The sequence below is a fragment of the Panthera leo genome, chromosome A3, assembly GCF_018350215.1.
Source record: "Panthera leo isolate Ple1 chromosome A3, P.leo_Ple1_pat1.1, whole genome shotgun sequence".
Lineage (NCBI taxonomy): Eukaryota > Metazoa > Chordata > Mammalia > Carnivora > Felidae > Panthera > Panthera leo.
Window position 1 is genome coordinate 22,691,522 of NC_056681.1, and position 23,891 is coordinate 22,715,412.

Genomic DNA, 23,891 nt, shown 5'->3' on the forward strand with positions numbered 1-23,891 from the left:
GGAATCTCTTGGGAGTGTATAAAATTCAGATTCCTTGGCTTTCCTCTGGTGACTTGGACACAGAAGATGGGGGATCCCAGGAATCTGATACCAGCGAGAGACTCAGGTGATTATAATGGTCAGGTAAGCATGGGAAACTCCTCACTTACCTCATTCCATGTTCCTCAGGCAAGACCAAGCCACAAAGCCAGAGAAAAACCTCTCCCTCTAGGATGACAAGGCAGCTGCTTCTCCTTTAGAAACAGAAACTTGGGGAAGGTGGCTCCTTGATGGTCTGTGATGCCGTCAGAGGAAATGGGTGGTTGTGAGAACCACAGAGCCTGCAGATGTGAGCTGGGAGCCCCAAAGACCCTATGATAGAGCTCAAAGAGCCTCGAGCCTTCTTCCCTGGCCTAGCTGTGCTTGGGAGGGCTGCCCAGTTGGGGGTCTCTAAGGAGCATGAGTCTCCTTTCTCATCCCAGGTGTACAAATTGCTGAGCACTGCAGATGCAGAGCTACCCACAACGATACCAAGAGCGTCTCTCTGAAGACACTCCCAAGCTGAGAGGATTCTGGGTGCCCTAGGACTAAGGACTTTGGAAGATGTCCAGAAGGACCCTCCAAAGCCCTATCCTCTCCAGCCAAAGCATGCATCTAAGCTGAGCCCTGGCCCCAAGCTTTGATGACTGGAAACCAGTAAGTATGTTTGCTTGGTACGTAAGCTTGGTATGTTTGTAAGTATGTAAGTATGGTCTCAGGACTATGAGGAAGGATGGTCCCCCCAGAGGCTGGGAGTGAGCTTTACAGTGGGGGAAGGAGTTCCAGGAAAAGAAGTGGTTCTGTTGAGGATGTAAGGGGGTGGTTTTGAGGGTCCCCAAAGGAACCCAGGCCTTTGGCCTCCCCTGCCCCCAAAGCATTACATTATTTCCTCCAGCTTGTCTTCATGTCTCTTCTGGTCCCATCTCAGTCACCAATTTGCTGTATGATTTTGGGCCCCCCTCTGGCTACAGCCTTTCAATGTCAGTGAATGAGAGGAGTCTGGATTATAATCTTTGAAGGCTATAAAGTCTACAATTCCTCTCAAAAGGGTGATACTTCTCAGCTGAGAGAGAGAGAGGTCTCCCTTTAGCTTAATCAAATTCATCACTCTTAACCTCTGCCGCTGAGAAATTATCTCCAGAAGCACAAAAACAAAGATGTGGATTATAGACCCAGGCTCTGCACTAACCAGCTACATGAGAGTGAACATGAGGTTGTTCTCTCTGAGCCCTGATCACCCTGATCACTGTACGTGAATGGGTTTCAAAGCTGCCGACCTCTCAAATGATCAAGTGAGAAGATCAAAAAACAACTGTAGGCAGTGTGCTGATCTCAGCAGCCTTTACTGTTTTCCTTCCACCCACTGGCCTGGGCCCCCTAGAAAGTGCCTCGCACATAGTTAATTTTTCAAAGACTTGTGCAATTAATAATTAGATTCTCTCTAAAGTTTTGGCCAACATCTCCTCCTCCTAGGCCTGCACACCCCGTGGTCTTCATTTGCCCGGAGGAAGTGCCCTGGCCCTGACCAGGCCAGGTGAAGGGAGCTTGCAGAGGTCTGGGGAGCTTCCAGCCTCACTGTGGCTCTCCTACCTCTCTTGGGTCCATCCGCCAGCTCCACTTGCTGCAGAAAGAAGTCTCTGGGTTTAGTAAAGTTGGTGACTATGGTGACTTTGTCTTGTTGAAGGAGGGAAAAGGAAACTAACCTTTACTGAGCACTCTATACCAGGCTCCCCGACTTCTCCCCACAACCTAGTTGGTACTATAGTTGGTACTATCCCTGATTCAAAGATGAGACAGAGGTTATGTGCTTTGCCCAAGGTCACAAATGGAACCTGGTTGGTCTGAATTAATCACTCATGCTACCCAGGAAAGATTTCTCTCTGAGATTTTTCTGGACTTGGGTCTGCACAGTTAAGCATAGAGCTTGTATCTGATACCCAAGGGGAAAGGAAAGGCTGGTGAGCAACAAGAATGTTCAAACCCATGAATATTCAAAGCTTCAGGATCCCAAAGTCTGAGCAGGAAGTAGGTGCTGGAAGCCATTTCCTGAAGATGGGCCTATTTTCTATTAAAAAGCTCCATCCTCATGAGTACTGAACTCTCCATGATGATGACAGAAACCCATACTTAACCAGGCATGGTGAAGGGTTCAAAGGCAAGGCCAGTGCTATGTCACTGTGCCATTCTGTGATCTCCTCCAGAGAACCAAACTGGTATAATTATTCCTTGTCTCTACTGAAAAGGATGGAACCATCTGAAAGAATGAAACTACCTCCCTGAATTACTTTAATAAAGTTTTTGAAAAAATTAGCATTACCCTAGAAACCTGGGAATTAAAATGATTCTAGGGACGCCTGGGTGACTCAATCGGTTAAGTGTCCGACTTTGGCTCAGGTCATGATCTCACGGTTCATGAGTTTGAGCCTTGCGTTGGGCTCTGTGCTAACAGCCTGGAGCCTGCTTAGGATTCTGTGTCTCTTCTCTCTCTCTGCCCCTCCTCCACTTGTGCACTGTCTCTCTCTCTCTCTCTCTCTCTCTCTCAAAAATAAACATTAAAAAAAATTATTCTAAGGATAAGACACTTGTCCAAAGAGCTAATAATCACTTTGGTCCATTTAGCTAATGTGTGTTGAGTGCCTTTTATGGGCCAAATGTCTCATGAAATGTTGAGGAAATAGGCAAAAAGAGATCTTTGTACTCATTGAGCCATAGAATAATGGCAAATTAAACAAGTAAACACTCTAATAAATGAATAATTAAAACTTGGGAAGGGGGCACCTGGCTGCCTCAGTCAGTGGAGCATGCAACTCTTGATCTTGGGATTGTAAGTTTGAGCCCCACATTGGGTGTGGAGATTACTTAAAAAATAAAATCTTAAAACAACAATAAACAACAACTTGAGGAGGAGCACAACAGGGAGTCGACAGAGAGTGACCTCTGGTGAAGTGACATTCAGGACACAATAAACGAAACGTGGGCCCAGGCCAAGCTTTTCTCATGCCTTATCTCTTGGACCCGGATGTTGGGTATTGTTATCCCCATTTTTCAGATGGAGGCAAAAAGCAGGGAAGTGGCTCAACAGCCAATCCCTCCAAAGCCTTATAAGTCATTGCTATGGCATGCAGTCTCCTAGTCATCTTACTTTGCCCTGTGCAAAACAGTGACACTGAGCACTAATAACTGCTCAGTGTCACCGTAGCTTGTTGTGACATGAGTTCCCAAGCCTCCTTGGATCCCCACCCTTGCCCACCTCTAACCCTAGCCATGGGTCCTGTCATTGTGCCCTGCCACCCAGTGGCAGAATGTGATCCCACATCAGGAAATAGTTCAGAGTAGGCCTGTCATAGGAATAATTGCTGAGGGCTGGGGGATTCAGGGAAATCTTGCCAGGGAAGGGTGGGATCCAGACAGGCCCCAAGAGGGAAAAGGACATTCCAACCAGTGGGCCACATAGGCAAAAGCCCAGAAAAAAAAAGAGTAGAGTATGGCTGCAGTGTAGAAAAGGTAGGCCTGCCAGAGAAAATGGTCTAGTTGCAGAGAGCCTCCTGAGTCTGGTGGAGGGGCTGGAGTCTGGTCCTGCTGGGAGGGGCATCATTCCCTTTTGCCAGCAGGGCTGAACTGGGAAGGGAAAGGGTGTCTGGGTATCCGGGGCCTCTGTGTCCATCACAGTATCTCTTTCAGATTTCCCTTGACCCTGTGCTTCTGAGTGGTCTGCTGAGGAACGATGGGAGGACAGCCCAGCAGAGGGAAAACCCAGCCAAGCCCAAGCTCAAGCCCCTCTGTCCAAGGCCCAGGCCCTGTGCCCACGCAAGCAGGTAGGCTGTGGGCCCTTCCCACACACGGTAAGGTTGCACAGCCCCAGACACCACTGCCTCTGTGGGCTTTCCTGACCAGCCACTCCAGCATGGCTTCAGGTGTCAGTGAGTGCCCGCTGTATACCAGGCCCTTCTTTGTGAACCGTACAGGCAGTGTCCCTGCTCTGGGGAGGCTTACATTTCAGCAGTCAGAACATTAAACAACTAGATAAACTAGAAAATGTGAGTAACAGGTGCTAACCAAGAGGGCGTATTAGTCCCCTAGGTGTCTCCCAAGGCTTCCCTACTCCTCAACCAGTTTATTAGGAAATTGAGCTGCTAATTCCAAGACCAAATCTAAGACCAGCTCCACTTCTGTAGCTCTCCAAAGCTGTACTTTCCGGTATAATAGCCCCTAGCCATTTGCAGCTATTTAAATTCAAAGTAAGATTAATTAAAATGAAATTGAATATGTGGCTCCTCAGTCACATCAGCCACATTTCAAGTGCTCAGTTGCCATATGTAGCTAGTGTTTACCTATTGGACACCACAGTTTTATAACACTTCCATCATCACAGAAAGTTCTATTGGACATTATTGCTGCAAAGTGTCTCCTCTTAGCCTGTACAATATTTGGAACAAAATTAAAGACATGATAATCGGAAGAAACTGGGACATATAATGCATACGCTGAACCTACAACTATGATTTTTAAGATAGTCCTGACTGAAAATGCCCATTTTTAGGACAATCAAAATATCCTAGAAATTCTAATATTTTGGTATCAAAACTATAGCCCCAGTTTGTTTCTTGTTCCCCCAAACAACCCACAAATAGTTTCTCGAATCACATCCTGATTTGGGGTTTTGATGGTGTATTCATCAGGGTTCTCCAGAGAAACAGAACCAATAGGGTTTGTGTATGTGGGTGTGTGTGTGTGTGGACACAGAATTTATTTTAAGAAATTGGTTCATGCAATTGTGGGGGCTGGCAAGTCTGAATTCTCCCAGATAGACTGACAGGCTAGAGGCCCAGGGAAGAGTTAAGATTGCAGTCAAGTCTGGGGCAGAAAAACCTCTTGCTTTAAGAACCTCAGTCTTTTTGTTTTAAGATCTTCAACTGACTGGATGAGGACCACCCACATTATGGAGAGTAATCTACTTTATTCAAAGTCCACTGATTTAAATTGTTATCTCAGGGCACCTGGGTGGATCATTTGGTTAAGCATCTGACTCTTGATTTTGGCTCAGGTCATGATCCCAGAGTCATGGGATTGAGCTCTACATTGGACTCCAGGCTCTGTACTGAGCATGGAACCTGCTTAAGATTCTCTCTGTCTCACTCTGCCTCTCTCCCCGACTCAGAAACATTCTCTTGCTCTCTCTAAACAAACAAACAAAACAAACAAACAAACAAATTGTTATCTTCACAGCAACATCTAGACTTCTAGACTGGTGTTTGACCAAATATCAGGGTACTGTGGGCCAGCCACATTGACACATAAAATTAACCATCACAGATAACAAATTACTCTAAACCAAGCAGCACTTTTAGGAGGACTGACATGGGCACACACTTAAACAGAACTAGGAGACTACGGAGCCAAATACCTGGATGTCTGGGCAGAAGCTATCCCCAATCTGAAAATTCCCCTGTAATAGCTGAGGCCTCTTTCCCCTCCTCAGCCCTGCCCCTGATATCCTCATCTTCCTAATGCCAGCCTCCCATAGGCATTAATGCCCTGGGCTCTGTAGTTCTGTTGGGGAGGCAGCTGCCTCTTTGTAGCCACTCAGTCTGCACAAAGAGCCTGGGGCCCACCAGACTGAGCAGGAAGAGACCTGGAAACCACACAGACCTCCCCCTCATTTCCTCTGAATCTAGCCACAGGCCACGGCCCCAGTGCTGCTCTGAGTCATGGCCAGGCTGCTGAGGGGGCTGACCTCCGGCAGGTGCTCTGGGGGTTCTCCCTGCCTGTGAGACCTGAGGGGAACTGTGTTCCTCTCTCTGACAGGGTCTCCAGGGGGAAGGGTGGGCCTCTATCTTGGTAGGTCAACCCCTGGTCCCAGCAAGAGGACAGATTTGGGGCAGCCCCTTCCATGAGTCATTTGTCCATCAGTCTTGCATCTGTTCAGAATCTACCAAGGCTCTACCACATGCCAGGCCTTGTGCCAGGGCCAAGGGACATAGAATGGACAAGATAGGCACAGCCCCTGCCTTCAGAGACAGTCAAGTCCCAGAGACAGGAGCTAAACCAATAGTCAGTTGCAGTTGTTATATTTTGGTGACAGTGTGTTTTAAGGGGTTCTTATTGAAAGTGTGTGCTGAGGGACTCATCACAAAGACTTCACCAAGAAGGGACATTTTATCCAGGGAGTGAAGGATGAAGGCGAGTTGTCCAGGAGGATGGTCAGTGAGTGGGACAGCAAGCATACGCAGCTCAGTAACAAGTAGGGGTGCAATTCCAGGGCTTCCAGGAGGCAAAGGGGTCCTTCCAGGCCACCCTTGTTGAAGGATGCCCTCCACAAGACTTGCTTGCATTGTTTATCTGGGCATCAGGCATTTTCAGGCATCAGGCATTTCCCTGCACCATGTGATGGCCAGGCCCTGTGCTATATAGACAGCTCTGAGGAGCTCCATTCTGTGGTCACCATGTGGATCGGCACATGTGTCTGGGAGGACATGTAGGAACCAGGTCCCTTTCTGGGAATGCCGTGTCATTCTTCCCATGTCCACCTGGAGCATAGGCCCTTATATCACACAGTGTCCAAATCTGGGTCTGCCCCACCCATCCCCTGGGTCCTTGTCTGTTCATCTGCTCTCCCTTCCCCATCTCCTGGGGCGTCTGTCTAGAAGGCTTCATAGAGCCTGCTGAGGCCTTGGATCCTTCAGGAGCATCTATGAGACAGATAAACTTTTCTTGCTGACCTTGATTGCTTTTCTTAGATTGATGCACTGATGTGCTAACAAGTCTGTCTCTCTTTTCCCTTTGTTTCAGAGACCCCTGATGAACTGGGATAAGGAGGAAGGAGAGGGAGGGACACTGGTTGTGGGTGAAGTGGCTCTCAGCAGCCTGTGGAGGGCAGGGTTTTCAGGATGAGAAGGCCCAGACAGATATCAGGAGGTCTAGTTAGAATGGGCAGGCTGATCCCTGAGGTGGACGAAGGATGAACATCCTGTGCTGAGGGAGCTGCTTGCCACCTACCATCCAACCTCAACATTGGGCCTCATGACCACTGGTCTTTGGGACCAGTCCTGGTGTGATGGGGCAGGGGTAAGGGGAGGCTTAGCATCCTCTGGCTCCATGGCTTCCTCTCTGAATGTCAGTGTCCCAGAGGGTCTGGACTTTCTTGGTTAGGTGCTACAGCTGTCCAGCCAAGTCCCCCCAACTTGGACCCATGAGTAAGCCACAATGGTCACCCAACCCAACAGTGCCCCATGGGAAGAGGGACAGGGAATGCCATAGAAGCTACTCCTGGCACAGTACCCTACCTCATCTCAGTTGTCTTGCTGAGCAGTGGGGCTGACCAGAGAGGACTACCCCGGGGCTTGTGAGGGCTGAGGTGATGCGTGCAGCACCCAGTCAGATCCTGACACTCAGCAGCCACTCAGTAAGGGATGGCAGGCATGTGGCCAGGATGCTTGACTGGGCCACATACACTTGCTGAGTGTTTACTCTGGGCCAGGCCTGGTATAGTGGGCCCCTGGGACCCCAAGTTTTCTCGGCAGCACAGACCTACACCTGTCATTTTGGACAAAGACCATGGGAGAGCCATGCTCCCCACATGCATGGCATTGTGGAGTTACAAAGCCTGTCCACATCTGTGATTTCATTGGCTCCTCCAGGAGCCCTCCTCCTCCTATGCTCACCCTGGACTTCACCCCTCAAAGTTAGTCCATCCAGTGCCCATGTCATTAGAACTTGTAGAAACTGAGCTCAGAGATCTGTGCTGATAACCTGATTAGAGCTGTAGTTTTTAAGTTTGCTGAGCAGGGGAATCCTTTTATAAAAATCTTCTTGAAGATCTCCATATAAAAGAGGATTATAGCCAGGGGCCCCACTCCTCTTGACACACTAACCTATTCCCTGAAGTGACTCCAAAAGATGTCTGGGCACTCCTAGGGCTCTGCAGAGGCCCACTGAAAAAGCTTCAGATTCCAGGGTGACCCTCTTGGAATCCCAGCAGGCATGATCCCCAGGGTGCCCATGAGGGAGTTGATTGTGGAAGCCCGGACTCCACTAGACTTCACATGTGGAGGGAGGACTAGCCGAAAAGGTGACCATCTCTGTCCCTCTATGCAGAGAGAAACAGGGCCACAGCTGTGGCCCTGAGCAGTTTCCCGGTAGGCGAGCACACAGAGCTGTCGCTGAGACTGGGGGAGCCGTTGACCATCATCTCTGAGTAAGTCCTCCTGCGGTGAAGGATGGGGTGCTCTGCTTTCTCTCCCTGACACCTGAAGATACACTATTGGGAAAAGGGGCCCTTCCCTCCAGAAGAAAATAGCATGGCCTTTGGTGCTGAGCTCACATATGGCCCTAATGATTTCAGGAAGCTTGACACACCTGCAGGAAGAAACAGTAGGTGGGCAGGGCCTTGCAGGGGGCCCTGAATCCTGCCATCTATTGCCCTGGAGGTACCAGCACTGGGTGGTACAAGGAAACCTGGGAATCACAGGTGGGATAGGTGGCCAGCCACAGGAGCCAGCCTGGTGGGTCCTCATGAATCCTAAATGAGCAGTTCCCCTCTCCTTTCTCTCTCCAGAGATGGAGACTGGTCGACGGTGGTGTCAGAAGTTTCAGGCACAGAATATAACATCCCCAGCATCCACGTGGCCAAAATCTCCCATGGGTGAGTTCACACCCCAGGCCCCGACTTAAGGGAACTTCTTGCTTTCTCTTCCCACAAGCATATCCTTTATGGCCAGTCCTATGCTGAGCAAAACTGGGGAGAGGGGAGAATCAGGCCTGGGCCCTGCCCTCAAGAAGAGTGAACAGCTAGCCCTCTCAGGTCAGCCTGTGAGACTTGGGAGCCCGGAGGAGGGGGCTCAGAAAGGCCCCATAGAGATGTCTTCTGGGCTTTGGAGGGTGGCCAGGAGTTCAGTGAAGGTGAATGCCGAAAGGGAGTAGCCTTGAATATGTGTCCTAAATGTCCTGAGGCAAGAAAATGGAGGGGTGGTGCCCCACAACTTAACAAGCCTGTCTTTCTAAGTGGTACCTCGAGGGAAGGCAGGACATGGGGGATGTAGGGTCTCTTACAAAGTGTGGGCCACTGCTCTCCCAGAGTGAGTGACAAAAGAAACTGACTCCAGAGCAAATTCTGTGTCGTGAGAGAGAAAGGAAGTGAACTGACTTTTGGTGGGATCTACCTGCATAACATGGAGTCACACAAGTACACTGTGTGTGACAGCCACTCTTCTGAGAGAAAGTACAGCTCTGGCACTGGATGGCCTTCCTTTTCTGAGGCTCATGGGGATATCTGGCTCTGATGAGAGTAGTGCAGGGATCCTGAGACCTGTGGACATCTTGTAGAATAAACTCACACAGAGGTTGTCGGCATCCAGGTGAAACCCGTCTTGCCCACGTTTTTCCTATTAGCCTGGCCCTGCTGGCAAGAGATTTTGCATCTCCAGTGTGGTACTGAAGTTTCAGCCAAGGAAACACTGACCACCTCCCAGAGTCCCCTTCCCTTGCCTTTCCATCTACTTTCCAGTGTTTGTAAGTCACATGAATGGCTTGTTTTATTTACTATAAAACTAGGCTAAGTTTGTTGCTGGCACCAAGCAAGTCATGGCTTCTCTGATTTATTTACTTGGAATTGACTCAACTCTGACTTTGGCTTTGACTGTGGAATTTCACACGATGACAGGGAGGCAGCCATTTCCATTGAGTTGGCTTCTGTAGGTTTTCCCAGGGACCATAGGGCATGGCTCTGGGGACATTAGAAGGCTGATGGACTAGTAAACCAAAAAAAATTCCTGCAAGACCACCAAACTTTCCACTGTGGTTAAGTCCTTCATGAACATATAGGTGAAGGATTAAGTGAAAGGAGAAAGGAAAACAGAGGACCAGAGTAATCAACAATCCAGCAGTGAAAGAGGCACCGAGGAATAGGTTATGAAGATCTGTGCTTTGGGAGGCACATATGATGATTGATAGGCTGCATGATTTTTCCCAAGATTTTAGAATGTCTTGAACATTCTAGTTCCAGCATTTCTACCCACAATAAAGCTCCAGTGGGAGTTAGATTTCACTGATAATGAATACATGTTCACTCACATGCCTTTTTGAATACAAAGTTAAACTTTAAAACATTCAAATAAAATACTTACTAAAATTAAAAACAAGGGGTGCCTGGGTGGCTCAGTCGGTTAAGTGTCCGACTTCAGCTCAGGTCGTGATCTCAACGTCCGTGAGTTCGAGCCCCACGTCGGGCTCTGTGCTGACAGCTCAGAGCCTGGAGCCTGTTTCAGATTCTGTGTCTCCCTCTCTCTCTCTGACCCTCCCCCGTTCATGCTCTGTCTCTCTCTGTCTCAAAAATAAATAAACGTTAAAAAAGAAATAAAAAAAACACAACAAAATAAAACAGGCAATTATTAGAAAGGTAAAGGCTTGGAAAGGTGAGTGGCTAGCATAGGGGTACTGGAGGAGCTGGGCAGTGATAGGAGAGAGTCTGTGATCACCTCACCTGCCCCTAGCCCCAACAACGTGGAAATGAGGTCTCCAGGTAGAAAAACCTGGGCCTGACCCCATGAGGTTATCCTCTGAGGCGTCTGGAGCCAGGACTAAGGCAAAGCTGGGGAGCCCTTGGAGACCATGTACAGTTGGAACTCTGAGGTCCAGAGATGGAGGAGGGGTGGAGTAGAGTCTTGGCCCATCCCCACTCCAGGGTGACTTTTCTCTGTCCCTCCCCCAGGTGGCTGTATGAGGGCCTGAGCCGGGAGAAAGCTGAGGAACTGCTGTTGCTGCCTGGAAACCCCGGAGGGGCCTTCCTCATCCGGGAGAGCCAAACCAGGAGAGGTGGGTAAGCTCAGTCCTGGCTTGTCCTTTGAATGCTGAGAGTCAAGTGTGAGGTGACTTGGGGATAGAAGTAGAAGGCTGGATGTGAAGGGCTATATGGTACCTGGCTTTGGAGTTGGGCAGTCTGGCTGACTGACACCAGGTTGCTGCCACAAGAGCCCATTTATAAAAGTGGGTGTGAATGGTCCACAGTGGGGATCCGGGCTCAACCTACACTTTGGCAACTGGGTCTTGTAATAGAGTACAGTCACATGATTTCCCTGCCCTGACCAGCAATGATTCCTTCCTCCCCAAAACACAACACAATTCTGATCTCTTGGCAAAAAGTTGTCAAGTTGACAAGGTCTCTGTACTTTGGCTCACCATCAATCAGAACTAGAAAACTCATTGGAAGTCAGCTCTTGGGGCTCCTGGGTGGCTCAGTCAGTTAAGTGTCCGACTTCGGCTCAGGTCATGATCTCACAGCTTGTGAGTTTGAGCCCCACATCAGGTTCTGTGCTGGTAGTGCAGAACCTGGAGCCCACTTCGAGTTCTATGTCTCCCTCTCTCTCTGTCCCTCCCCTGTCCCTGCTCACCTTCTGTCTGTCTCTCTCAACAATAAATAAACATTAAAAAAAATAAAAAGAAGTCAGCTCTTGATCTTCTTCTTTCTGCCGTATAGATGGGGAAGATGAGGAAACAGAGGCCCAAAGAGGGGTAGGGACATGTCACATTGCACATTCATATGGGACTTCTCCCATTTCAGGTTCAGGACCTTTGCAAACAATACACAAAGTTGATAGAGTCTGTCTCTGATGCCCTGCCTCCCTCTGAGGTGCTGTCCTGAGACCCTTACAGTGAGGGCAGAGAGGGATGTTGAAAGAGTGGCTGTGCTGACGTTTATGTTAGACCTCTTTGTGCCTTCAAACTACCCTGTGGGGGATTGTATTTCCACTGTCCCCATTTTATAGATGAGGAAAGTGAGGCTTAGAGAGGAGAAATGATCTGCCTGGAGAGACATGACTAAGTGTGAAGCTGGGATTCAAACTCAGCTGAGGTCCGTCTCACTTCAGACTCCCAAGAAAGGTCCATGTGTCACAATAATGGCAAAACTGCAAGTGCAGTGGAAGCCTAGGGAGGAGATACTTGGGAGCGAGGACAGGCCTCCTGTGCTTGCCCTAATTTGAACCAACCATGATGGGTTGTCAGGGTCCTTTGCTCCCAGTCTCCTTCCTGAGGCCCCCTTCAGCACATCTTTGCCTCCCTTCTCCTTCCTTCAGAAGCTCGTTAGATTGACTTCTCCCCAGCCCCTCTGATACTTTCCAGGCAGCATCAGCAACCCACCCTCACACCCAAAGGCTGGCTGAGACTGGGGCTGGCCTGAGTGCAGCAGCTGCAAACAGGAAACCACAGCAGTGGGGCTAACTGGGACAAGGGTGCTGCAAACCAGGCCCCGGTGATCTCGAGAAGCCACAGGAAGTGTTCCATGTTCAGCTGCCCCATCCCCACCCCTTCTCTGGCCAGGTTTAGCCACAACCACATGGTGACCAGAACTTACTGCCCCTTTCCTAAGAAAGCAAATATGCAGGAGGAATTGGCTGGGAAATAAAGGAGAAAGCAGATAAGGATCCATAACGATCTTTCAAGATCCATAAACATCCACATGATTACTGAGATGAAGGTTAGATTTGACTCTGAGCTTTCCCATAGCCAATCCCAAAAGGAGGTAGATCAGAATACAGCTCTCATTATCAAAAAAGGAAGAGCTTTGTCAGTTCTGCAGAAAAGGCAATGGTTTCCCCAGTACTAATTTCTAATCTGTCATCTGAGGCTTCCTTTAGGGCAGTGTTTGTCAAGCTGCAGATTGAAACCCTTTTGTGGGCCAAGAAATTAGTTTAATTCAGTGGTTTTAGAGCAGTGGGTCTGAAATCTGAGTGGCCATCAGAATCACCTAGAGGACTTAAAACAAAGAACTGGCCAAACACCCAGATTTTTGTTTGGTGGGTCTAGGGCAGAACCTGATAATTTGCCTTTCCAACAAGTTTGCAGGTAATGCTGTTGCTGCTGCTCTGGGGACCACACTTTAAGAACCATTGATTTAGGGGCACCTGGTTGGCTCAGTCGGTAGAGCATGTGACTCTTGATCTCTCAGGGTCATGAGTTTGAGCCCTATGGTGGGCATTGAGAGAGAAAGAGAGAGAGTGTGTGAGTGTGTGCCCACTCGAGTTAAGGGAAGGGGCAGAGAAAAAGGGGGAGAGAGAGAATCCCAAGCAGGCCTGGCACAGACAACGAGGACCTATGTGGGGCTTGAAACCATGAACCATAAAATCATGCCCTGAGCCAAAGTCAAGAGTCAGAGGCTAAACTGCTCCTACCACCCAGGAGCACCCCCCGCCCCCCACAGGCCAAAAAAAATCTTAAAGAAAAAAAAAAAAAAAAAACCAAATGCTGATCTAGACCTTGGCTGCAAGTTGGAATCATCTGCTTTATAAATTACTGATGCCTTGCACCCAACCCCCAGGGTTTCTGATTTAATGGGTCAGGGGTGTGGCCTATGCCCTAGAAGATGTAAAAGTCCTGCCAGGTGATTCTGATATGCAGCCAGGGTTGAGACCCTTTCATTTAGTGGATCTGGACCAGTGAGTGTTTGAAGTGAAATATAAGCAGAAAACTTCAAGGTGTATCACTGGGGTTGGGAGAAATATTGTTTCATCCTAGTTTTGTTTTAAGTAATTTTAAGTGTGTCCTGGGTCACAGTGTAAAATTTCATACTATGGTTTGTAGTAAAAAAAAAAAAAAAGTTTGGCACTGCAGCTCTATGAGGCCTGAGTATCATCACAGAACATTGGTTCTCAGACATGAGTGTACAGGAATTGTCAGGGAAATTTCTTGACAATACAGACTCTTGGGCCCCTTCTGACTCTATTTACAGGGCTCAGAGGTCAGAAATCTTCTTCCTTCACAAGTTCTCTGAATGGTTCTTATGTTCTTTTAAGTTTGAAAACCCAGTTCTAATCTAGGGAAACCAGAATTAAGTAGTAAGGGACGATGTTTTTTACATTTACATAATGCATATTGTCATATATAATAGTAATTAACTATTGATTGAGTGAATGTTATCAGGATTGTTCTTTGTGTCAACGTCCAAACATACCTCTGGGAAGGGAATTTGAGTTTGTGTGTGGAACAAGGAGGGAGGCCTAGGGCCTGTGAGCTCCCAAGAACACTACTCAGAGTCTGGACAGAGGAGGGTGAGACCTCTCCATCTTCCCCAGAGTCCCTCTGGCACATCTATGTTCTAAACCTGGGGGAAATCATGGCAGGGCCCAAGTCAGGCCCCAAACCTTGGTATGTGAAGGGGCACTGATGACTCTGTGGAGGTCACAGGACTGCTCCAGAGGTCAGCACCAGGGTCAGCCCCAACAGCATCTTCCCCCTACCCCCTCACCTTCCTGCTGTCCTACTGTGTGTCTGTTCTGTGATGGGAACTGTGAGGGAGGTTGAGGATCAAGACATGCTTCCTGCCACTGAGGGGCTCACTTCTGTCTATTCTGTCAGCTGGGAAGCACTTGTTGAGCATCTCCTCTGAGTCAGGACTGCTAGATCATGGTTCCTATCCTCAGGCTGCAGACAGTGGAAAGTCCAAGGTGCAGCATCCCCAAGGCTATTAGCCTCTCAGAGGCCTCAGCAGATGAAGTTCAGGAGGTCCTGCTAGGTCCGCCTCCCCGCCACAGCTTCCTGTCTGATCCCTCATACCACTATGGACCTCACCCCACCTCCTGGTATCATAATCAGAACACCAGGGAAAACATGGTCCCTGACCCCAGAGGTCCCTGCAGGCCAAGATGTGACATTGGCTAATGAAGCTAGAGCTTTCCGGAATCCAGGACATTGTACCTCTCTTGCCTTTTTCCCAGTGGATCTCCCTTCAACCCCTGTACCCAGTTGTTGTTGTTTTTTTAAAGTAGGCCCCATGCTGGACATGGAGCCCAATTCGGGGCTTGAACTCATGACCCTGAGATCAAGACCTGAGCTGAAATCAAGAGTTGGACACTTAACTGACTGAGCCACTCAGGCACCATCCCACCCCGACCACTTCTGTAGTTACTGTAAACTTATTATTATTTTTTAGGTTTATTTATTTATTTTAAGAGAGACAGAGACAGCATGAGTAGGGAAGGGGCAGAGAGAGGAGAAGACAGACAATCCTAAGCAGGCTCCACCCTGTCAGCATGGAATCCAATGTGGGGCTCAAACTCATGAAACCATGAGATCATGACCTGAGCTGAAACCAAGAGTCGGATGCTTAACTGACTGAGCCACCTAGGTGCCCCATAAACTTATTTCTTAAACAAACAAACAAAAAAAAACGTATGTGGTCTAAGAGCACAAGAACTAAATATTTGAAATGAGGGCCATAAAGGAAAATTCCAACTGTGACATGTGCTAGCAGAACAGCACTTCTTTCCTAGAGTATAAAGATCTAATTACCTATGTCTGGGCCCAGTGCAGTGCCGGCATACAGTAAGTGCTCAAAGAATGTATACTGAATAAGTGAATGAGTGTATGAATGGAAATTGAGGGGAGAGGAGAGGATGGAGAGCTGGGGTAGACTTTCCCCGAATACCATGTGTGCTCATAAATAGTGGTAGGCGCGCAAATAGTGGCAAACCCTCCTCCAGACTGCTTGTAATCATGGCTCTGCCCGCCATTTATCGCAGAGATTCATTCAATCATTCAACAAATGGATATTGTATGGTGACTCTGTGCCAACTATTCTAAGCAGCAGGGATGAAACAGTATAAAAAGCAGAATCCCTACCTACAATCCAGTTGGCAAAATGGGCAGTGAACAAATAAATAATAAAGTGTCCGATCATGGTAAGTACCACATAGAAACAATAAAGCAGCATAAGAGGAACAGGGTCATGGGACATGTGCAAGTATGCAAAGTCCTTGTGGTAGATGCATCCTCAGGAAGGGCAGGTGTACCCGGAAGCAGATCCAAGGTCACTGGGAGTCAGGTCATGCAGGGTGTTTCACGGTGAGGACTTTGGTTCTCAGTAGGGGAGTGACATAACCTGATCCCTCCACTGCTGCTGAGAGGATTTGGGGGCGGGGTGATGAGGTGAAAGTGGGAAGCCACATGGGAAGTTGTTGCAGGTTCCTCCAGGGTGAGAAGTGGTTGGATTCTGGATTATGTTCTGAACGTAGGCAGTAGGGTTTTCTGTCAGGCTGTATGTGAGATGTGAGAATGGAAGCAGTGAGGTTGACTCCAGGGTTAGAGCTCAGTAACAGATGGCACAGTGCTGCTGTTTTTCTGAGATTGGAAGATAGAGGAAGGATAAATCAGAACCATCCTTCAGGAGGTTCGTGATTGGTTATATGTGTTTTGGGGTGAGGGAGGGTTGAGGGACAGGCGATGGCAGAGCAGGACACAAAAGCACTGGTGCCTGGTCAAGCTTTGAGCTGGGGCTTCTCCCAGGCAGGGAAGGTGTTCTGGAGGGAAGTTGTCTGAACAAAACTGAGTTGTAAAAGAAAGCTGGTGGTTACCCAGGTGGAAGAGTGTTCAATATAAAAGGAACAGTGGGTGCAAAGGACCAGAGGCCTGATACAGGTTATTGGGTGCTTGCTACATGTCAGACACTGCTAAATGCTTTACGTGCTTCACCACTCAAATCCTTGAGGTGATCTGTGAGACTGGGAGAATCATTATTTCCCTTTACAGATGAAGAAACAGATCTGAGAGGTCAAACTATGTGCTTAGAGACACAGCTAGTGAGCATGGGACAACAGGGGTGTTATAGCATGTGGCTGTGTTGTGAGCCCAGGGAATCTGAGTTAAAGTGGATATGTCCTGGAACTGGGAAAGAGCAGTAGGTATTTGGGACTGGCTGGGGTATGTAGTGAGAAGGAACAGCGGGATACCAGCACATAGGCCAGTCACAGATGGCACTGGTAGGTGACCTGTGTCCACAGTGGGTTATCAACCCCACATGGGATTGACAGAGCTTATTATCCCTGAGCCTATCAGCTAGATACTCAGTATACCTACCCTTACTGCTTTTAGTAACTATGGCAACAGTGACCAGCATGGAGTGGCTGGAGAATCTTGCAGAGCATATAGGAACTTGGTCACTTAGTTCAGCTGGGTTGATTGGCCTTGAGAGCTTATTCTCCAATATTTAGCCCTTTCCCAACCACAAGCCATTTTAGAGTCACAGCTCAGCTCCAGAAGATACTTTTTTTTAAAGATTTTATTTTTAAGTAATCTCTATACCCAATGTGGGGCCAAAACTCACAACCCTAGGATCAAGAGTCATATGCTGTACTGACTGAGCCAGCCAGGCACCCCAAGAAAAGACAACAACTCTTCTTTTTCTTCTCCTTCTCCTTCTTCTCCTTCTCCTCTTACTTCTCCTCCTCCTTCTCCTTCTCCTCCTCCTTCTCCTCCTCCTTCTCCTTCTCCTCCTCCTTCTCCTTCTCCTCCTCCTTCTCCTCCTCCTTCTCCTTCTCCTCCTCCTTCTCCTCCTCCTTCTCCTCCTCCTTCTCCTCCTCCTTCTTCTCCTCCTTCTTCTCCTTCTCCTCCTTCTTCTCCTTCTCCTCCTTCTTCTCCTTCTCCTTCTCCTTCTTCTCCTTCTTCTTCTTCTTCTTCTTCTCCCCCCTCCTCCTCCCCCTCCTTCTCCCCCTCCTCCCCTCTCCCCCTCCTCCTCCTCCCTCTCCTCCTCCTTCCTTCTTCTTCTCCTCATCCTCCTCTTCTTCTCCTCTTCCTCCTCCTCCTCCTCTTCTTCTTCTCCTCTCCCTCCTCCTCCTCCTCCTCTTCTTCTCCTCTCTCTCCTCCTCCTCCTCTTCTTCTCTTCCTCCTCCTCTTCTTCTTCTCCTCTCCCTCCTCCTCCTCCTCCTCCTCCTCCTCTTCTTCTCCTCTCTCTCCTCCTCCTCTTCTTCTTCTCCTCTCCCTCCTCCTCCTCCTCCTCCTCCTCCTCCTTCCCCTCCTCCTTTTTTTGAGAGAAAAAAAGAAAGAAAGGGCACAAGTGAGCAAGGGGCAGAGAAGGAGGGAGGGAGGGAGAGAGAGAGAGAGAGAAAGAGAAAGATTACGAAGCAGGGCACACCAGAAGTGAGGCTTGTGTTTTACCTAAAGCAGGGCTTATGTTCACCTAAAGCAGGGCTCGAGCTCACCTGAAGCGGAGTTCAAGCTCACCCCAAGCAGGGCTTGAGCTCACTGGATGTGGGACTTGAACTCATGAATGGTGAGATCATGACCTGAGCCAAAGTAAGATGCTTAACAACTGAACCACCCAGACACACAAGAAGAGACTCTTCTTAAAGGTACAACAGTCAAGGGGCCCTCAGAGTCAGGCAGAGAATAAGGAAAAGGAAGCAGAGAACTTACTCCACACTTTTTTTTAAAGCTTACTTATTTATCTTGAGAGAGAGAGAGAACGTGTGGGGGAGGAGCAGAGAGAGAGGGAGAGAGAGAGAGAAAATCCCAGACTCCATGCTGACAGTGTGGAGCCTGACCAGGGGCTTGAACTCATGAACTGTGAGGTCATGACCCGAGCCAAAAACAAGAGTCAGATGCTTAACTGACTGAGCCACCCAGGGGCCTCACACTTCTTGATGTATATGGATTTTGTATCCTATAGCCTTGCTAAATTCACTTAATAGTTGTAGTAGCATTTTTGTGTTTTAAGATTTTATTTTTAAGTAATCTCTATACCCAACATGGGGCTCAAACTCACAACCCCGAGATCAAGAGTCTCATACTCTACCAACTCTACTATCACCCCACTAGTTGCTTTTTTGTAGATTCCTTAGGATTCACTACATACATGATCATATTATCTATAAGTACAGTTTACTTGTTTTCCTATCTGTATACCTTTTATCTCTTTTTCTTGCCTTATTGCACTGGCTAGGACCTCTAGTACGATAATGAAGTGGTGAGTACACTCTTGCTTTGTTCCCAATCTTAGAAGGAAAAATTCAGTCTTTCTTATTAAGTATACCTATAGATTTTTGCAGATACTCTGTCAGTTTGAAAGTTGTCTTCTATGGTAGGCAGAATAATAGCCCCTCAGAGTTTTCTAGGTCCTAATCTCTGGAATTTGTGAATATATCACCTTACACTGTAAAAGGGAGTTTGTAGATGTGATTAAATTGAATATTTTGATATAGGAAGATTGTCGTAGGTTATTCAGATGAGCCCAATGAAATCACAAGGGTCTTTAAATTTTTTTTAATGTTTATTTTTGAGAGAGAGAGAGACAGAGTATGAGTGGGGGATGGGCAGAGGGCAAGGGAAACACAGAATCCGAAGCAGGCTCCAGGCTCTGAGCTGTCAGCACAGAGCCTGATGGGGGGCTCAAACCTACGAACTGAGAGATCATGACCTGAGCCAAAGTTGGACGTTCAACTGACTGAGCCACCCAAGCACCCACAAAGGTCTTTATAAGAGAGAGGCAGAAGCATCAGAGTTTGAAACAGATTGGAGATGAATGTGATACTGCTGGCTTTAAAGATGGAGAAAGCGTCCTGAGCTAAGGGATGCAGGTGGCTTCTAGAAACTAGAAAAGCAAAAAATGGATTATCCTCTAGAGTTGTAGGAGAAACACAGGCCTGCTGACACCTTGATTTAGTTCAGGGAAACACATTTCAGATTTATAACCTCCAGGACTATAAAATAATAGATTTGTGTTGTTTTAAGCCAGTGAATTTGAGGTAATTTGTTATAGCAACAATAGGAAACTATTGTATCAGTTTTGGTGATTTGTGCCTTTTAAGGAATTTGTCCATTTCATCCAATTTGTACAATTTTTACTGGCATGAAGTTGTTCATAGTATGCCCTTATTTTTCTTTTAATGTATTTTTGTAGGATCCTTAGTGGTGGCCCCTCTTCATTCTTTTTTTTAATGTTCATTTATTTTGAGAGAGAGCGAGAGTGAGAGAGCAAGCAAGAGAGAGCATGCACATGAGTGAGGGAGGGGCAGAGAGGGAGGGGGAGAGAGAGAATATCCTAAGCAGGCTCCATGCTGTCAGCACAGAGCCTGATGTGGGGCTCGAACTCACAGACCATGAGAGCATGACCTGAGCCGACATCAAGAGTTAGATGCTTAACCAACTGAACCACTCAGGTACCCCTCTTATTATTATTTTTTTAATGTTTATTTATTTTGAGAGAGAGTGAGAGGGGCAGAGGGAGAGGGAGAGAGAATCCCAAGGAGTCTCCATGCTCAACGGAGAGTCCCAAGCGGGGCTCAGTCTTAGACCATGACCTGAGCCGAAATCAAGAGGGAGACACTTAATTGCTGAGCCACACGGGTGCCCCTAAAGATTTTATTTTATTTTTATTTATTTATTTTTAAAATTTTTAAAGTGTTTATTTATTTTTGAACGAGACAGAGACAGAATGCAAGTGGGTTGGGGCAGAGAGAGAGGGAGACACAGAATCTGAAACAGGCTCCAGGCTCTGAGCTGTCAGCACAGAGCCCAACGTGGGGTTTGAACCCACGAACCGTGAGATCATGACCTGAGCCGAAGTTGGACTCTCAACTGACTGAGCCACCCAGGCGCCCCTGAACTTTAAGTAGAATCATGCTGAATGTATGCTTCTGTGACTTGTGAATGTATGTTTCTGCTCATTTTTAGTATTTTTCTATGCTTAACATGTGTAGTGGTTATTAACTTTTACTGCTGTATATTATTACCATTCTGCTGTATGCATATAGGCTGTTTGAAGTTTGGGGACTTTTCCAAACAATGCTGCTATGAATATTCTTGTTCATGTATTTCTTTTTTATTAATTTTTAAGTACTTATTTATTTTTGAGAGGGAGAGTGTGAGCATGTGGGGGAGGGACAGAGAGAGGGAGATAGAGGATCTGAGGCCAGCTCTGCACTGACAGCAGCAGAGAGCCTGATGAGGGGCTTGACCTCATAAACCGTGAGATGACCTGAGCTGAAGTCAGACGCTTAACTGGCTGAGCCACCCAGGGGTCCCATTTGTTCATGTATTTCTAAGGTAACATGCTAGGATGAAATGGCTGGTTGTGAGGAGCATGTTCAACTAGTTAATGTCGATTGTTTCCAAAATGGCTTGTATTAAATTATCTTTCCACCGGCAGGGTAAGAGTTCTTCCTTCTGCACGTCCTTACTGACCTCTAAATCTGACATCTACAGACATTTTTTCACATTCTAACATTTTTGCCCACCCAAGTCTTTATAATAACAGCCAATACTTAATGTTCACGTAAACTGTGCCAGGCTCTGTCCTGAGCGCTGTGTGAATGGTCTCACTTTATCCTCACAAGAGCCCTATCGAGTAAGAATGTGTGGTCATTTATGGCCAAGAGAGCAAGTCTTTGTCCCTCCCCTGCCAACTTCCCTCTGTCTGGACCTGGTAGCCTTTCTCATCTCTTCCTTGTCCCAATTTGGGCTGGGCTGGGTCCCAGCAGGGCCTCAGTCCTGCCTCGAACCCTTTTTCCTCCTCAGGCTTTTATTCCCTGTCAGTCCGCCTCAGCCGCCCTGCATCCTGGGACCGGATCAGACACTACAGGATTCAGCGCCTTGATAATGGCTGGCTGTACATCTCACCACGCCTCACCTTCCCCTCACTCCAGGCCTTGGTGGACCATTACTCTGGTACGGCCTTTCCCTTTTTCCATTAGACTGGCACGTGGGGTAGACAGTTGTACCTTTGCACACTTTACTTGCTGGAGAATATGCAGACAGGCAAAAGAGGGGCCTTCCCATCTTCATGCCAGTTCCTGTGCCAAGAACTTAGGCTGAGGGCTCTATCTTCATCCCATGCCCTGACAGAGGCATGTGGACCTCCCATGTCAACATGCACCAATACCTCACCTACCACTATGGTTCTGAGTCCAAGACCCCAATGTTGAGCACAGTTCTCTCCACAGGAACTAGGCCCCAAGCTGTTGCTGTTGTGCAATTCAGTTGATTCTTAGCATTTCCTGGTGCCTGTCCTGTTACAGGGACTGGAGGATACAGCCACTAGGGCAGTGTCAAAGGGGCAGAAAGACCACTCCTGGGAAAACTGATCACGGGTTTCCTAGAGGGTGGGTCCATGCAGTAGATACTGACAGGACAAGTAGAGATTAAGCATTCTCTAGCTTTTTTCCCAAAGTACTTTCCTAACCAGAAACTGGCACTCTAAGAGGTCCATCAACCTACCCAACTAGTCTTCTAAAACCTAGCCCAGAATGACCTCTGATTGCATCTCAGCCCCCAGATCAACAGCTTGAGGCTTACGCCTGTCACTTTAAAATGTAACGTGTGCCCCAACATGAGGCTTTAACTCATGACCCTGAGATCAAAAGTCACGTGCTCTCTACCTACTGAGCCAGCCAGCCCCCCACCCGCCTCCTGCCATTCTTTTTTGATTATTCCCCTACCTGCCAAATGAGGAAAGTGGTCAGGGTGGGGGTTGTTAGGGAGGAAACTAGGGCTGGAGTCAGCCATATCAAGGGTCTACGTCTCTTTCTCAGAGTTGGCGGATGACATCTGCTGCCTACTCAAGGAGCCCTGTGCCCTGCGGAGGGCTGGCTCACTCCCTGGCAAGCCTATACCCCCACCTGTGATTGTGCAGAGGACACCACTCAATTGGAAAGAGCTGGACAGGTAAGGGGACCTCACAGCATGAAGGCAGAACAAAGGAGACAGAAGGACCCACCCCTGGAAACTCACAACCCCAAATGAACTGGTCACCTTCAGGGACACCTGGGAACCAGTGAGTTACTAACCTCGTAGAGACCAGGCCAGGCTCACCAGGACTGTAGGGGGACTGGCAGGAAGGAGAAAGAAGGAGTGGATATAGGGCATGACCAGACATCAGAGATGGCCAGGATGGAAGGTCAGACAAGATGGTGTACAACAGAAAGCACCAGTCCTGAGTGGAGGAGTCAAGCTGGGGCTTTAAGTGACAGGGAGCCACTGTGAGTTTTCAGGTGGTGAAAACTTGAACTGTGTGGGGAGCAAGGGAAGACAAGGCTCCTTGACCCAACTCTCTTCCCCTCTCCACAGTTCCCTCCTGTTCTCTGAAGCACCTGGCACAGGGGAGGCCTCCCTCCTCAGTGAGGGACTCCGGGACGCCCTCAGCTCCTACATCAGCCTGACTGATGACAGCTCCTTGGATGATGCCAGGGACCAAAGCAGAGACCAAAAGGGAATCCAAGGCTGCGGCACCTAGACTCCCAGTTCAGCTCAGCCGGAGCATTCAAGGCAATCCAGGGTCCCACCTATATCCTCTCTCAGCCCTAAGAAGTCACTTAACCTTCTCCCAGTGCCATGAACCCACCTGTAACCTCTAGTTCAAATATAGACCAGCTGAGAATAGGGACAGGGCTCCGAAGAGACTAAACCTCTGGGGTTTGACCCAGTCAGTACCCGAGTTTGGGATTTCCAGTACCATCTTCCACCCCTGCCTGTTGAGTCCCCTTCTATACCTCCATAGCCCCACCCACGAGGTAGAAACCACCACTAGCATCAAGAAAAAAAAAATCATTTAAAGAGAATTTACATGTGTCAGAATACCATACCTCAGAAGGTAGGATTATAGCCTAGAAGGGACAGGAAAGCAGAAGGGATGGATAGCTTACCCAGCAACAGAATCCAGGATGTCCAGCCCCTATCTGGCCCCCAGAACAAAGAGGACCTCTGACAGTCCAAGTTGTCAAACAGCCCCATCAAGCCTCTTCTCCAGATAGTCCTAGCTCTGAGTTCTTTCGTTTTGTGGCTTATCATTTGAACCTGCCTAAGCTTTCCTGGCTACAATGGCCTTGCCATCTTGTGGCCAAATGCAAAATGGCACCTTCTGGGCCTAGCACACTGTAGTGAGGTCAGTCATGTCTCTCAGTGCAGGACAGGGGTATCAGAAGTCGGTAAGCCTCTCTCCACAAAGCTAAGGCCACAGCCTACACCAACTCTAGCCCCTCACTTCCCTGCTGCCCATTAAGGAAAAGAGGCCTGGCTGGAGCTGCTATAGGAGCAGGGAGAAGAGGAAGGGGAATGGGGATGGAGGGCAGGGTTTGGAGGCAAGAGATTAGGTGGGAAAGGCTTTAACAGGTATCATC

General features: G+C 48.2%; 1 protein-coding gene across 1 annotated transcript; it reads left to right on the forward strand.

Moving 5' to 3' along the window:
- Window positions 1-242: 242 nt before the first annotated feature.
- SLA2 (Src like adaptor 2) lies at window positions 243-23,891 on the forward strand. Its single transcript, XM_042931045.1, has 8 exons — window positions 243-675; window positions 3,700-3,833; window positions 8,113-8,212; window positions 8,573-8,659; window positions 10,724-10,827; window positions 21,295-21,444; window positions 22,308-22,440; window positions 22,843-23,891. The coding sequence occupies exons 2-8, from the start codon at window positions 3,743-3,745 to the stop codon at window positions 23,006-23,008; spliced, it is 831 nt and encodes a 276-aa protein (XP_042786979.1). The 5' UTR covers window positions 243-675; window positions 3,700-3,742; the 3' UTR covers window positions 23,009-23,891.

What these genes read in the sequence shown, in the direction of transcription:
- SLA2 (XM_042931045.1), top strand. Translation starts at nt 3,743, where the DNA reads ATGGGAGGACAGCCCAGCAGAGGGAAAACCCAGCCAAGCCCAAGCTCA. An exon ending in CCGTTGACCATCATCTCTGA is followed by an intron (nt 8,213 to 8,572) that starts GTAAGTCCTCCT and finishes TTCTCTCTCCAG; the next exon opens with AGATGGAGACTGGTCGACGG. An exon ending in AATTGGAAAGAGCTGGACAG is followed by an intron (nt 22,441 to 22,842) that starts GTAAGGGGACCT and finishes CCCTCTCCACAG; the next exon opens with TTCCCTCCTGTTCTCTGAAG.